The sequence below is a fragment of the Cololabis saira genome, chromosome 16, assembly GCF_033807715.1.
Source record: "Cololabis saira isolate AMF1-May2022 chromosome 16, fColSai1.1, whole genome shotgun sequence".
Classification (NCBI taxonomy): Eukaryota; Metazoa; Chordata; class Actinopteri; order Beloniformes; family Belonidae; genus Cololabis; species Cololabis saira.
The window spans coordinates 26359926-26375920 of NC_084602.1; the positions used below are offsets into that span (position 1 = coordinate 26359926).

Below are 15995 nucleotides of genomic sequence, written 5' to 3' on the forward strand. Positions count from 1 at the left end.
TAGCAGTGATATTTTTCCTGCAAAAATATATAATAGTAGTCAGTTAATAAAAATAAACGACCGTCTACAAAGAAATAAAATCGGCAAATGCATTCTAGAAAACTAAAAAAATGTCAAAAACTGCTCTCTTTGTGGAATAACGATGGATTTGTAGAAGATATATATTATCTGATATGCTGCGATTCATGGCAATTATTTATGCCTTCCTTTTTAGTAAATTAACATTTAGTTTTTTTGCGTTGGAAACTTCTCGCGGGCCGCATGAAAATCTCTCTCGGGCCGCATGCGGCCCACGGGCCGCACATTTGACACCCCTGGTGTATATCTTGTCTTGTCTTTCACCAATTCTATGTGCATAGGTCTTCATTTATAACCTCTGCCTGTTATAAAAGTAAGCATTTTTCGATTGAATTTACATTAATCGAGAGAGAGAGGGTTTCCATTTCATGGTGCAACATCTGCAGCACTAGTTAAGGATACTCCACAAATTCAACAGCAGTCTTGGAAATCATTGCTTCTCCCTTGGTCTCCACGAATGATGAGATGACATAGCTTTTGTTTTTCTCTGTGAAAGAAAAAAAAGGTGGAAGAGCTGCATCACTTGCACATTTTTAATGGAGCTTAGGTTATGGTGCACAGACATACTTCTGGCGTTATCAAAAGAGATGAATTTGTTGGGCTGGATGTAGTTCACAATAGACGACATGGCCTCATAAGCTGTGACTTCTTGTCCCGCTGTGCCCTGTGGGGGATTAACAGTAAATCAACCGACATCTGGACTCTTCGTGGTAAAAAACAGATACAACTTTGATAACTTACCTCATCTGACGTCTTCATCTTTTCCTCATCCTGTTCTTCTGTATCTTCCTGTTCCTCGTTTTCCTCCACAGCTGCCTCCCCCTCAGCTTAAGCCCGGGAACATCATGTCAGTTACAACTAAAAATAAAAGTATGCCTGTATTTTTGGCACATAACCTAATTCGCTTTGGGATATTTTTGTGTGCACCTTGGTTCTCTTGGGTTGTAGCTGCAGGATTAGATGCATCCTGGGGAGGGGTGCTTGAGTCCTGGGGGGGCGCAGCTGCAACTGTGGTCTGATCAGCAGCTGTCGTGTTTTTCTTCGTCTGAGCCGGCTTGTCGTGACTGCCTTTCTTGTTTTTGATGAGGATCTTGCCCATGAGCTCCGAGGGACTGGGGATCTGCTGGCCCGGCTTCAGCTGGACGTCACAAAGAACGTTCAAATAAAATGTTAGAAAATGCTTTTGTAAAGATAAATTGACGATATCAGGTAACAAGGTGCCAAAAAGGTGATGAAAAGAACATCTGATGTGTCAGATTCACCATGTTATGTTCCACATGGGCAAAGTAAAGACAGATGCAATCATTCTGATTATTCTTGCTTAAAAATTGCAAGATAGGGCATTTTGTCACGTTTTTGCTCCCCTCCTAAGGAGATGTAGGCAACAAAACCGTAGTGCATTTGGCACGAGAAAAAGTCAGAGCATTTAAATTCTGATTTAAAATCCAAAGTATCCCAAAAGACAGCCTGACTCCTTTGTGTCTAAATGTACAATTCTGGTCAAAAATGTAATGAATGTAATCTGTAAAAGACAGAAATCCTTCCTAAGACTTGCTGTCCCTGCCTCAGAAATACAATGGAGGAAGACAGAGAAGGTCAACATGCTCTGTTTGATGATAAAAATCAGCATTGGAGTCTTTGAAGGTCCCGTCTCGCCAAGATTAGAAAATTAACATTTATTGCTTCCATTAAAATGTAAACTGTCACACAATGTTACAGCACAACCCTTTACATATCAGACAGTGTTTTGTTTAATAATTGCTGCGTTTAAAGGTCTTAACTTGATCAAAGTGATAGTTTCACAGGAAGAAGTGGACATACAGGGTATTTGTCTAGCGGCTCTGTTAGCAGGGCATCACCGAATATGGTTTTGCAGTAGTTGGCCATCTTCTCTTGCTGTTTCACCCTGAAATGGAAACCAAAGTAAAATCAGTTACGGCAACCTCTTCCAACTCGTTCAGAAAGTTGAGTAGGGATTTCAGTATGTTCTATTAAGATCCAGGTAATATAAAGTGCATATAAGGGCTGAGATCTTACGAATCAACGTGATTCTCGAACGAGAGGATGACGGGATATTGTGAGGTCTTGAAGGCGCTCTCCGCGATGGCTTCTATCACATCCTGTCACATGCCACAAAGATAAAAGCGCATTATGTTTTTGAAACTGGCTTTTTTTTCAAATAACTTCTTTATTTGACTGAAGATTGATTGAGAGGGAAACAACAATCTCAACACAATGATCTCATCAATATTACATCAAATTTAAAGCCAAGCTGGGCTTGTAATTGCAATCTCTCTGAAAACATGAACAGAGACATGATGACAAACTGCTGTTGTTTCTGCGGAGGCCCTCGCTGAGGCGGAGGTAAACTGAACTGAGGTGTTGTGTCTGAGCTGCTGGGACTCTGAAGCTCCAGCGGCCCATAAAAGGAAGTGTGGAGTGTGGGATCATGACGTCTGCCCACCTGCCTGTGTGTGTATTTGTGTGTTACTGTGCACTTTAAAGCCTTTCTGCACTTTTGCTCTTTGTTTTTGGTTGTGGATTTCAACTGGACTAAATGGTAAGTGAGTTGCCGATAACCATAATATATTTCCAAAGTGTACAGTCGGCAGAAACAGCTGAATCCCTGTGTATATGGGAGGATGTCATTTAGAAACAATGTGAACTATGCTGGCAGGAAATGTTTTCATTGCGCAGTACCCACAGGGGTCCAAGAGTGTCAAGCTGAGAGTGAAATATTAAAGTTTTCATATTAAATATTGCAGCTAAACAAATCCAGAAGTTGTATGACAACCTTAAAAAGGATCTCAGTGGTCATGGTGAAGCCATGTGTAATGATGGGCTCCTCATCTGGAGGTTTCCCCTTCCAGCAGTCCAACTCCAGGCAGCGGCAGCCAGCCAAAAGGCACTGACGGTACATCTCTGGAGAAGAAACTCCAGAGAACTGCCCAGCTACACAGAGAGAGATAAAAAAAACAATGAAATACCAGCACGCTTGCACAAAGGCAGAGGAATGTACACAACCTGATTACGAGTTGAAGGAAAAATCCTTGATGACTACAGAATTCAGCAGCTCTGTCGTGTTTGCAAACACATGTAAAATTGCTCTTATTCAGGGATTTTTGTCCTGACAGGAGCAGCCAGTTGATATGAACTCTGCTGTTTCCAGAGTTCAGCCTACATACCTATCCAGGTCCAACATAAAAACACAGCATCTCATATCTCTTCATAGGAATGTTATTTCTCCATGGACTTCCAGTGACCTGGAGAATCAGTGTCACTGAACACTGATGCTACTCCAGTGACCAAATACCTTAGTTTGATCATTTATGTTGGTTTTTCCGTTAATTAGGCACCCATCCAAAGACAGTTTGGCAGCATTTCACAGGGGCTACATATGGTGATTTGCAAGCTGCAAATCAAAGTGATGTGTTTGACCTGTTAGATATGTGTTATGGGAGGACTTGATGAAATAGTGAGGTATGGGTTGGGACATGTCCTGGCACTTGGCCAGCTTGTCCTGCATGACGACGGATGTCTCTGGACCCATCAAGTAGAATAAAAGTCCTTCGGGAGAAATCAGACCTGCAGATGAGTGAGACAGAGACACACTTAGATATTTGAAGCTCAAGTTCAAAAGAATCATCTAAACCAGGGGTCGGCAACCCAAAATGTTGAAAGAGCCATATTGGACCAAAAACACAAAAAACAAATATGTCTGGAGCCGCAAAAAATAAAAAGTCTTGTATGTATAAGTCTTAGAATGAAGGCAAATGGCGAAAGGCGAGATGTCGAGGAAAAAAGTCAAAATGTCGAGAAAAAAGTTGAAATGTCGAGAAAAAAGTCGAAATGTTGAGAAAAAAGTCGAAATGTCGAGAAAAAAGTCAAAATGTCGAGATTAAAAAGGAAAGGAAAAAGGAAGAAAAAAAGTGAAAAAAAGAACAAATAGAAGTAAAAAAAGAAAAAAGAAGAAAAAAAAGGGAAAAAAGACAAAAAAATAGGAAAAAAAGGAGAAAAAAAGAAAAAAAAGAAGGAAAAAAGGAAAAAAAGAAGAAAATTAAAAAAAAAAAAAAGGTCAAACATATTTGAAAAAGCTCCAGGAGCCACCAGGGCAGCGCTAAAGAGCCGCATGCGGCTCTAGAGCCGCGGGTTGCCGACCCCTGATCTAAACTGTCCATCCTCCAATGAAAAACCATCCTCTACGAGTCTCACCCCTGTTGGAACTGTTGGTGCACGGTTCATACTTGTCGATCAGAGCTTTGATTTGGTCTTGCCGCAGACGTGGGTACAGCTCCTCATTGAGGCGGGAATCCCTCTGCTTCTCATTGAGGAACTTTGTGAAATTTTCCTTCGTCATGGTGGGCTTGTTGGAGCTGGAGTGCACAGTGAAGCATGACAATGCCATCAGCAGTGCACCTGATGATGCACATGCCCATCAAAACCCATTACCTGCCACCTGAGCCCGCGATGGAGGTTCAGGCCGGTCAGCCGTGAAACTGAAATCATTTAATTTACACTAGGAATGTCTGGCTTAGTGCTTCCAAATTAAGGTCATGTTAAATGTCTGGAAATACTTCAGAAGGAAGCGAAACCAAAGGACTCACTAAGAAGTGAAGATCTCATAGATCTCAGGCCGAGGACACAGATTTGTCAGGAAGATCTTGAAGGCAGACTCGGTGAACACGTCAGGCTTTATGGTGTCATACTGAAATATGAAAATGTAATATTCATGACAAGATTTAATTATAATAACTATTCACCAAAATAAACTACAGTAAACTTTGTTCTAATGGGTTTGAAAGCATGTAAAATTATTATTCAAAGACCATAACAAACAATCAGACATTAAAAGAGGAGCTATTAAGAATAGTCATAATTTAAAAGACATAAGTTATAGACAAAATGCTTCACTTCTGACCTTTCCTTTAGGGAGGTGTGCAGCTGCTAAGGCACTTTCAACCCTCTTCTTGTCGGCGGAAAACATCTTATAGATGCTAAGAAAAGAGAAGTTAAACACTGACATGAAAATATGGAGGCATTCTGTACAACTTGACGACTGCATTGTTGTACTGGAAACCTACTTTTTCACTGGGATCTTGCCATCTTTGTTGGTCTGCAGAGACAGGCGGACGAATCTGAGATTGCATTTAAAAAAAATTATAATAGGAGAATATGAAGATGCAATACATGATGAAATTAAATCATGTTCACTCATCCAAGTTATTAACTTATTACTTACATTTTGTCCAGGAAGACTTGTCTGCATGAATTATTTCTTGCAGCATTGTAGACAATTGCAAGAATATCATTTGCCCAATTCTGTTGTACGTGAAATAAGAAGAATTAGCAGGAATATTGTTTTGAACCCAATATCACCAAGAGCTAATATTTTATAAAGCCTAAAAGCTACACAAACCCACCACTAGATGGTGTCACACAATGGTACCTCAGGAAATGATAGTAATGAACTTTACATTTGAACAAAGCAATTTGATTACAGCTGATTAAATCTTGATGTTGGAGTCATAAAATATAATAAAACTAAAACGGAAGCAGACTGTGTCTTACTGGAGAAGAAGCAATGGTTTATTGTGTAATGGCTCACAGCCAGTGGCTGTGTTTGAGCAATGACAGGGGAATGATGACAGTAAACAACGAGATGTAATGAACAGCATCTATAACAGGCGGATGCAGTTTGGTGCACTCTAAATCACACCGGTGTATTACCTGGGTCACTTTCTCTTTTGAGGCAAAGAAGTTATGATAGGTCAGATTGACTGTGTCTGGACCTGAGACGATGGTCAGGGTTTTGGCGAGATGGTTGCTGTCTGGGAAATCCAGGTTGAACACATTGCGGACTTTTGGATGCTGTGAAAAGTAAAACAATTATAATTTCCAACATCAGCATGCAAGGACCACTCTTAAGCAGATGTGTATATCGGTTGTGGGAGTAAAACTGTGGAACTCTATACAGAATGATTTAAAGAAATGCACAAATTTAGGTTCAGAAAAATGTATAAAGATAAAATATTTAAGTTATATGATCATGAATAGGCTGGGACTTAAACAGTACTATTGATATACAGTATGTGGTTGGTTCTATTTAAGTGTATATTTTTGTAAATATTGGTTACATTGACTGTTCTTTTGTTTTGGTATTGAATAAGGGGCAGGTAAAATAAGACTTGTCTTCATCCTGCTCCTTTTCGGTCATGGGTGTGTAGATTGGCCACCATGCCCGAAATAAATAAATAAAAAATAAAATAAAAAATAAATAAATAAAAAAAAAGTAAAAAAACAGAAATGTGCAAAAACTCCTCCATCCATTTGATTAGTTTCTCTTTTATCTCGGAGAGTCTCCTATTATTGTTTTTTTCTTTTATGTTTATAAAAAAAAAGAATTCTGCAGATGATCCATGATGTGACACGTAGCTGTCAGGCATCCCATCATGCTGCTCAGTGGATCAGCTTAATCATGAATATATTGATAACCCGACAAACAAAAGTCACAGCTTCACCATCATTGCAGCTTAGTTGGGTTTATATCCAACATTTACATTATAAGCACATTAGTATTTCACAGTGAATCGTTTAAATATTTGTATTTACATGTGTTTGGTGAAGGCCAACTGAAACATACTGTATGTGGGAGCTTAGCTGGCTAAAAATAAAGGTAGTTAAGTTCTATTTTCCCCTAATAATGTATATTGAGACTGACCCACCTTGCTGCTTGGCCTGCCATCCCCACGCCACCCACCCCACCCCCACCAGGCGGTGGGGATCTTATGCATCTCCATAATCCAAACAGCTCTCGGGATTGTTTCAGTGATCCTGAGCTCACGTCAGCACTGGAGTAGCTTTCCCAAAAGCCCCTCGGGGACTGGAAGATGTGCTTAGATCTGTACCCCAACTGTGGGAGCTGACTGTGATGCGTGCAAAGGGGGAAAGGGAGGGGGGATGGAAATGCCCTGAAACTACAACTGCTTGCTTTCAGCTAAAAAGAAAAAAAACAAGTTCACTCCCAGAAGTTTCAGATCATGACTCAATCTGTGGCCCCGTGTGCATTTATGTTTGCTGTGCGCCTCTACATACGTGTGTTTCTGTAGTTCAGGAGTAGCCTTTGTGCATGTGGCCACTGCAGGTTTTGCAATGCAAATATGCCTCTCAAATTAATGTGCAAACCAAGGGCTTGTTCATATTTGCATGTGTGCAGAGATTCTTAAACAAGCAGCAGATTCATTTTACTAAGTTTAGCTTTAGTGCAGATAATTACAGTAAAAAAGAATAGGATTAATACAACACTCACTTTGGGAAGTTTTGCATATTTTCCTGTTCTGGTATCTCTGATGGTAGCAACATCCAAGAATGTTGTCTCCTAGAAACCAGAGGCAGAGGGTCATCTCCAACACTAAAGTCTACATCTAGGCATGAGGCCAAATATGGATTGAGATACAAGCAGTCCCTTGAGAAACAACAAAAACAATGAGATTTATTTTGTTTGTGCAAATAATATTTCACTACTTTGTCTTAAAGCAGCAAGAAGGAAACTGCTGCACTTCTCTTCCCTTTTACATGTTCACAGACACTTTGGAATCCACAACAGCATGCAAGCACAGGAGAGCAGACACACAAGTTTAATGTAGGCTTCATTGTTTTTTTGATGTGGAGGAAAACAAGGCCCCTTAATGGAGAGATGGAGCAAAAGACAGATAACCCTTTGCACCGAGTGAGTCACAGTCCAGCTGCACCGTGTGTCAGGATGAACATCTCACATCTGCACTGATCAATACTGAGCCAGGAAGCTGGTCTCGGCATCTCTCAGCCATCCTAATCATGCACACATCATTCATGATTTTCTCTGACATGTGTATGGATCACAGTATGCAATATAATGTAATACAGCTGTTTGGCAATAAATCAAATTTTTATTACGTTTTTTTGTCTGTAGTTCTCAGTTTTTGTCGCTCTATCATTTAGGTGTAAACTGACCTTGGCTATACTTTGACTATATTGTAGTGGGAGACATTTTTTATAGAAAAACCTCTAATTAATGCAAAATACCAGTTATGTTATAATCCACTGCAACAAATACTGTACCTATACATTTAGCAGTGAATATATACATGAACTTAAATGTTTCCAACATCACCAAAAGGAAAAACAGACAAGAGCCTATCAGGGTAGATCTCATATAACAGCTATCATATTGAACAGAAGACACTAATGTACTTTTAAACTGCCTATTGAGCGACCGTTTAAACCTGAATAAGTGAAAGCTAATGCTTCACATGAGTGACTTCTTCTTTCATTTTCCGCACTCTTAATATGGTATTACCTTGCTTTGGTTAATCCAGTAGACATAAAAGCCTTTGGGGTCCAACTTCATAGTAACAGGAACAGTCTTTGTTGAGTCCTTGAATGAGACAATGGAACTGGCTTTCACACAGTTTAGACATTTATTTGTTTCAAACTATCTTTTTTGTTGTCTTAATGCTTCATTATATTTTAGTTCATGTAAACTACGGAATTAACGGTATATAGATAGATAAACTGGGATTCAAAAGTTTTCTTTTGAATCAGAGTTGCTTAACAAACAATTAGTGTGAAACTCTGATGTCCTTTTACTTTGTCTTTGTCATCTTTGATTATTTTTTTAATTGTTCACTCACCTCTGACCACTTGGTAAATCTTTCACCCTTGACGAGGTAATCTTTAACCTCTGGAGGCTCCAAAAAGTATCTTTTCTTATTCATTGTTCCTGCTGCGTGGTCTTTGCTCCAGTAATACTATATCTGAAATACAATAACTCTCTGGATATCCACTGTCATCATACACTTTAACCTACTTATCTCTCCATCTGCAGTCAAAAGATGAACTAAACTAAAGCTGAGCTAATCTTACTGGAGTCCGGACACACCCCAGCTAATATGCAATGCAAATGAATTTGGGGAAGAAAAAAACACGTAACATAACTAAAGGTGTATTTAGTGTTGTTAATAGATTAAATACTTTATAGTCCAACATACGAACAGACCCAGAAATACTGATTCAGGTTTCTCCCATCAAAGAGCTTTTATTTCCATTTCATATAAACATGTCATATATTGGATATTGAGACATTATAATGGATTTATGTTTGTGTTTACAAAAAACAAGTCGAAATAAATAGAAAAACTGACTCTTCTGGCATGTTGCCCCTTTGGTGACTCTTCTCTAAGTGCACACTCTCCAGAATGAGTTTAGACTGGCATTATCTTACAATTAATAAGAGATTGTAGAAAAAAGTCTTGATATTGTATTCTGTTGCTTGACTTGGAGAAAACAGACCCTGTGTATAACCCATGTGAAGCAAAATTCATAAGTGCTTGAATGACAACACTTGAGGCGAGTGAGAAAATGTTTTTCATGTAGTTTCTGTGAACTGACCCTTTAATAACCGACTGTAATAGCTTCTTTTCATACATGAGATCCACTTTGATTCCAACAGTCTTTATGTATCGCTGCTAAACAAATACAAAAATACATAAATAAATAACTACTGACAACCTAAGTTTGTCACAGAGGATCCAAACCAGGATGAAAACGTCGTTTTTAGCTTGTTTTGATTCATGTGACTGTATTGCTGTTCTATGTTGTTCGCATTTCATTATATGTTCCTATAGTTTTCATCAAATGAACCCACAACAATCATTTGTCCAGGATCATAACGTAATTTATTGCTCAAGGCTGAAAGCTATATCAACAAAGGATCCCCGGTCATTTGGATATCATTCAAATAAACCTTCCCACTGTGCAATATCCAATGCAAACAGTCAGTCACTGAGTCAACGAGGGACTGCAGGAGGGCCCTAAAGGGGAACCACTGAAGGCTCAGTTTATACAAGATTTCAATGTTGTAACCAACACACGGGAGCTCATCAAACCTACATTATAGGTAACCCTCACAAACCCAGGTAGGTCAATTAAATAACAAATCAGGCTAAACAGCAGTGAAAGGCCATTTATGCATTTATTCACATCACTGATATCAGACCTTGTTTTTTCTGCTTTGTCACGAGTTGGAGATTTGACAGCTTGCCATAGTGCGCCTGTGTTTGTCAAAGTACTGCGCAGTTGAAATGGAGAAAGCCAATAATGGACTTTCTCACTTTGCATAGATGCTCCATCACATTAGCAGTTTTTTCTTTCTTTTTTCTCAACAAATCAGTGCACATGTAAAAAATGTGTGCAGGAATTTCCATTTTCGGTGCTACAACACAAACACTACAAGCATCATAACATGTTACCCAATAATACAATTTTTGTTGATGCAAAAATTGATTATATTTTAAAAACTGTGTATTAAACACCACTTAGTGCTATTGTAAATCAAGATTGTGATTTTGTTTAAATTGACTATATTTTTAATCTAAACAAGCTATGCATATAACTCGATTTCTTTATTCTTAAATCCATGCTCAATTGTTTGATTTTTCCTTTATTTGTTTTACCTGACAGGTTCCAGTGCTCATGCGCAATCACAGATCCCAGTCGCTGTCCATTGTGCTGAAAAGACATGATGCTAAAATTAATTGTGAATAGGCCGTTTACTCTAGGTGCAGTTGTTAGAATAATATTGAGATGGGCAGAACTATATATTTTTTTAAATGTTGTGACAATTATGACTATGAATCAAGGGCGTAGGTTTGCATAGGGACGGTAGGGACATAACACTACAAACTTTTCAGGTGGCTCAAATTGTCCCCACCAACTTTTAAGCAACCTTATTTGCATTATATAATGAGTTAGATTCTCTTCCCAAAAGTTGTAAGGATAGAATTGACCCTACCATTATTAAGTGAATTATTTTCATTATGTTCAGACTTACATTTACCCCTTTTCACTTGCTGAATTTGCCGTTCCATTTTTTTCCCTCAAACGCACGTTTGATTGGCTGATGACTTGACCATTTTTTCCATAATTGCTCAACCCACTGATGCATTTTAGAGATGAAAATAAGGGAAAGAGTGAACCAATTAAAGCAATGTGTTACTCTTGTGGTGAAGGACAATGTAGGCTAACATGCAGTTCCATATATAGGTTAATTAGTAGTTAAGAGATTATTAATAAGTTTGTATTTATTGTGTATGTTAATATAATTTAAGTTATGTTCAAATATTGCAATTTAAATTGCTAATAAAATCCTGGAATATTCTGAAAGTTTTCTAAATGTTTCTTTAGTGGTTTTTGAAAACAAAGGTTTGAATGGAACCGTGTATCAGGTGAACCAATACACATGAAAGTTAGTATAAGTCAATACAGATTTATTTTGCATTGATCATTTAGCCTATCAATTAATAAGGTTCATATTTGGACAAATGCAGCCCTGACCCCCGTTCACCCAATCTGTTTGGTCTTATTAATGTCCCGTCCCCAGCAAAAAGTGTACATGCAGGTTATGCTGTAATATCGTTCCTACCAATGTTGAGACCAAACCTACGCCGTTGCTATGAATGCCTCTCTGTTATCCCGGTGCGCATATCATCCTCGCCACTTGGGTGCGCACATACATCTGAACTATTTACATCGTCCCTTGCCTTGGACCACATCTCGGTCTGGTATCTTGAGGAGAAGGTGAGGGGGTTTTGGGGGGAGTTGTTCTCGGGCTGCAGCACAGCTGCTGCTTCTTTAAGAGCCACCGCCCGCCCCCTCTCCTGTATTTTTAGCTGAGCCAGCTACTTCATCCGGATAAGACAGACAGTTGTGTACCGTATGACCGCACTTAACCGCTTTAATAAATTACATCAAATTGCATCCTGCGGATTCGCCGCAGGCCTGTGGCCAGCTGCTCCTCGGAGATCTCCCACAGATCTCCCACAGGGAGGGCAGACATTTGTCCCGCCGCTCTTGGATGCTGAAACGCGCAGCAAATCATCAGCCCATGGATGCTCGACGTGCGCCATGAGACGCAACGCTGCGCCGCGCGCCGGAGATGAAGCGATGCGCTCCTGCAATCAAATGAATTAAGAAGAGCTCTCCAGGTCCTCAATCTTCCTGTAGGGGAAGGTTGGTCCAGCATATTTCTCCTCAGCTCTTTTGCTTCCTCTTCTCTTGGACTGGGGATAAGAAAAAGCCTTCAAAACGGAGGGGGTGGTGGAGCATCGAGGAAAGAACAGGGGCAATATGAGAGAGAGGGACTTCATGCCCAATATGGAGAGGGGCAAACCTGCCACTTACACGGGGGACAAAAAGGCTAAAATGGCTGCTAAAACGAACAAGAAATGGGTGAGACTAGCCACTGTCTTTGCATATGTGTTGTCGGTGTCCCTAGCAGCCATTATTCTGGCTATTTACTACAGCCTGATCTGGAAACCGACCAGTGGATCATCCTCGGCTGGGAAGCCCGGGGTGCCTGAAGCCGGTGTCACCCCCACGGCCAACATCTCCACCGATACCACAGTTTCTGCAAATAACAGTGTGACAGAATGGATTTCCAAACAGACAGGGCTGGTATCTAACCAGACCAGACAGGGCACAACGACAGCGCACAGTCGGGCGTTTCAGTGGGACGACAGAGCCGAGAGAGCGTCCGTCTCTGCGCGCAAAGGGGAAGAAGAAAGGGATGATGAGGGACTATACGCATCTTCCCACGGTCACACGAGTGCGGAAACCAGAGAGACACAAGGGTCTCAGCAGCATATACCCCCCGGCACTGGGGGGACCAGCCCTGGGGAGGAGGAGGAGGAGAGCAGGGCCGGTGCGGGGACTGACGAGCAGGCGCCTGCGGAGCGGGCCGGTCTGCGCCCGACCTGAAGGATGAGCCGCTGCTCGGGCCTCATCCCTGTCACTGTCTCTCATTTAACAAAGAAATAGAAGAAGGAGGGGAAAAAAAAAACATACCCACAATGGAGTGTTTTACATTTTCAGTACCGCAGGTCGGACAACACTTCTGCTTTAAACTGAATCTGCAGAGCCCCCTATGGATGCTGAACTGCACATACAAACTCATATCTCGCTTATATTGACTTAGAAAAGAGGTGAACTCTTTTCGTCTTAGAACAATGTTTCCCCCTTAACTATGCGCTCTTTTTTTAGGCCATCTGTATGCCTTAGATCTATGTGTGTCTTAACTGTGTGTGTTTACCTGGGACAGCTTTTGAAGCCACTTACTTCTGTGGACAAAACTGGTATAGATATTTTGTTAATTTAACAGGATGGAGGGGCCAAAAGATGCTTTTGGGTTTGCAGGACATAAATGTGTCCTGCAGACTTTAGAGTGTGTAGAATCACTGCCATTTATCAGCCCGTTTAAGTCAAGTACTGAATATTTACATTTTAACATACAGGTTGTATTTAATTTCAAGGATCAAACCTTGGATTTCCATTAGAAGACCTTGCATTATTAAGTTATGCTCAGGTATGGATGTGCAATCACATAAATGTAATGTGTATCTGTTTATGTACATATAGGACAGACATCTTTTGGCCTTGAATAACTTTTAGTTAATTAGATGATTTTTATTAAAGGTACAGTATGTATAATCGTTAAAAGTATAACACAAGGTACAAATAAGCAACCCTAGACAATGATTCATTGATTTTATAATAGAGCTATGTAAATCGAGACTTAATCACAGACATGTTCCTGTATGTTAATGATATTTTTGTTTACATCCAAATAAATTATAGGTTTTTCCCTAATATCATATATTTTATTTCAAATGCAGACAATTTTAAACGAACTGTGACTTGGATTGTTGTGAAGATGTAGGTTCAATGGAAACAAGAGCAACACTGGCTCAGTTTATGGTCAGCCTTGTGCTTTAGGCATTTGATAACTCTTTTTTTCCACAATCTTTTGAAATACCTGAGTGAGCTGCCTCGTATCAGGCCACAGGGGACTTTTGGAGATGCATTATCTCCCAGTCACTTTAGCTCACTTAAACCATTTCACACAGTCACAAGTGGTGGACTATGAAGTGGAAATAAGACCAACCACCCCTCTCAGCAGCGTGCGAGGGAGGTGTATTGATTTGAGCTTTCTGTTGTTGCTCTGTACCAAACAGAGAACAACACATTACACAATGCGGCTTGGTGCTATTTTGGTCCGGTTCTCACTAAAAAGGTTTTGGTTCCTGTGCTGGCTGTGACAAGCGTTATTCACTATCGCGCTGAAAATAGAGTCCCCTTGATTTCCGACAAGCAGCCGCCACCTCACTATGATGTAAACAGTGCACTGCTGTGTTGATGTTATTGATTTTCAGAAACAAGGACAGGGAGTCTGCTCTGATACACAGGGAGGCTGTTCTTCAGGAAAGGCAGAAGAATCCTCTCATGTAATCATAATACAAGATGCATGTAGTAACACGGCGTGTGTGTGTGCGTATCACAAGGACTAGCCTGTCAGTGCTGTTCTTGTCTCCGTTAACAGATTTGTTTCCAGTGCCACTTATGGCTCCTTGTGATAGGAGGGACGTAATGACGGACCTATTGGAGTTCATCTGCGTTGACAGTTATTGCTGGAGGCTACGTGGCTGTATGCACACCGCATATGAACCCAGTCCCCCAGGTAGATGATTACGTTATCTGACATCAAATTCAGAACATGGTATAAAAGGGACCCGTTTGAGATTCAATTGTTGTTGTTTTTCATTTTTTAATTAAGCCAGACAACAGAGTACATGTCCAAAATGTGCCTATAAAATGAAATCTGAAATCCTTGGTTACACTCTTTCTTAACTTTTCTGCTTCTCCATCACTAAACAATTTAGAATAGTTTTAATTTACTTCTGGATTCAGGACAAATTGACATTGTATCAAAGTTTGGTCTTTGACTGATAGTGGCTTCCAAGTTGGTTGTGATGTCACTTCCTTTTTGTCTTGAACTGATTTCAACTCAGCAGAGAACCACATGATCCTTAAATGTGAAGGCGGTGTTCTTGTAAATAAGACTTGACGAACATAATTCTTTGCAGTGAATGTAAAACCCCCATGAGAGGTTGTAATGCCCTGATTAATGGAGGGCTTCAAAGTTAATCTTTCCATTAACTATTAGCCTCCATCATGTTTGATATGGCAAACAAGCAGAGGGACCTTTTCTGCAAAGCTTGGGGATCTGAAGACCTACACTGTCCAGCTGTTTGAGCAATATGCCATGTCAGGAAATGAGGGAGGGAAATAAAAATACATGTTGTCATTCTGATAAGGCAGCAAAAATAGCCTTCTCTGTTGTGGAAAGATGAGAATTGAAAAGCTGTGCATCATTGGATGAATGTTTTAAGAGATAAGCAGGATAATAATAGTATTTTATCAGGACTTAGACTTGTGGGTCTTTTTCACTTCCAGTTTGCAGCTCTGAAACTCTGATACAGCTCAGGTAGAAAAAAAACATTTTTACAATCATATGATCAAATCAATGATCCAACGTATTCCCTAAGACACTCAGATATAAATATTGTCTATTTCGAGGTTGTTTTTTTTAAATAAAAGATTCTGACATGTTTAAAACCACTAGTGAAAATGTAGTTTAAGCTTTCAAACCTTTGATAAGGTTATTTGGATGATCACCTCAGATCAGAGGCCTCCTGTTCTCAGGAGAAAGAGGGAGGGATGTGGGATAGTGTATCTTCATAGGTGTGGCTGCTACATCTCAAACATGAAAAGGCTGGAAGGGATGACGCACGTGCTCAGTGGGGATGGCCGACTGTCACGTCGGTCAGAGTCACATGGTCACCATTTCCACAAAACCTCCATCCGTCAATTGTAATGAAACACCTCAACAACCCCTAACTGTTCCTCTTAAACTACGGTGGTGGAGGGTGTCACAGACTCAGCCAGGAACTAAAATGTTGCATTTTAGCTCAAAAGTAAGTTGTTCAACATAAACATATTTTGCATTCTTTCATGAGTAGAATGACATATTGACCAAATACAAATAC

General features: G+C 40.1%; 2 protein-coding genes across 2 annotated transcripts in view; one reads left to right on the top strand and one right to left on the bottom strand.

The window, feature by feature from the left end:
- The window catches only part of plcb2 (phospholipase C, beta 2), a 28200-nt gene extending 19271 nt beyond the window's left edge, over positions 1 to 8929 (bottom strand). The window contains exons 1-17 of the mRNA XM_061744341.1: positions 8748 to 8929; positions 8414 to 8491; positions 7385 to 7453; positions 5806 to 5946; positions 5318 to 5397; positions 5160 to 5213; positions 4997 to 5072; positions 4683 to 4783; positions 4291 to 4451; positions 3517 to 3663; positions 2873 to 3030; positions 2116 to 2198; positions 1900 to 1984; positions 1006 to 1216; positions 820 to 905; positions 646 to 742; positions 481 to 565 (exon numbers count right to left, since the gene is read on the bottom strand). Coding sequence (XP_061600325.1) covers positions 481 to 565; positions 646 to 742; positions 820 to 905; positions 1006 to 1216; positions 1900 to 1984; positions 2116 to 2198; positions 2873 to 3030; positions 3517 to 3663; positions 4291 to 4451; positions 4683 to 4783; positions 4997 to 5072; positions 5160 to 5213; positions 5318 to 5397; positions 5806 to 5946; positions 7385 to 7453; positions 8414 to 8491; positions 8748 to 8831 — 1796 coding nt within the window. The 5' untranslated portion in view covers positions 8832 to 8929. The remainder of the gene's footprint in view (positions 1 to 480; positions 566 to 645; positions 743 to 819; positions 906 to 1005; positions 1217 to 1899; positions 1985 to 2115; positions 2199 to 2872; positions 3031 to 3516; positions 3664 to 4290; positions 4452 to 4682; positions 4784 to 4996; positions 5073 to 5159; positions 5214 to 5317; positions 5398 to 5805; positions 5947 to 7384; positions 7454 to 8413; positions 8492 to 8747) is intronic.
- A 2866-nt stretch (positions 8930 to 11795) lies between these two features.
- Positions 11796 to 13758, top strand: LOC133462064 (uncharacterized). Its single transcript, XM_061743178.1, has one exon. The coding sequence runs from the start codon at positions 12241 to 12243 to the stop codon at positions 12868 to 12870; it is 630 nt and encodes a 209-aa protein (XP_061599162.1). The 5' UTR covers positions 11796 to 12240; the 3' UTR covers positions 12871 to 13758.
- The last annotated feature ends 2237 nt before the right edge of the window (positions 13759 to 15995 follow it).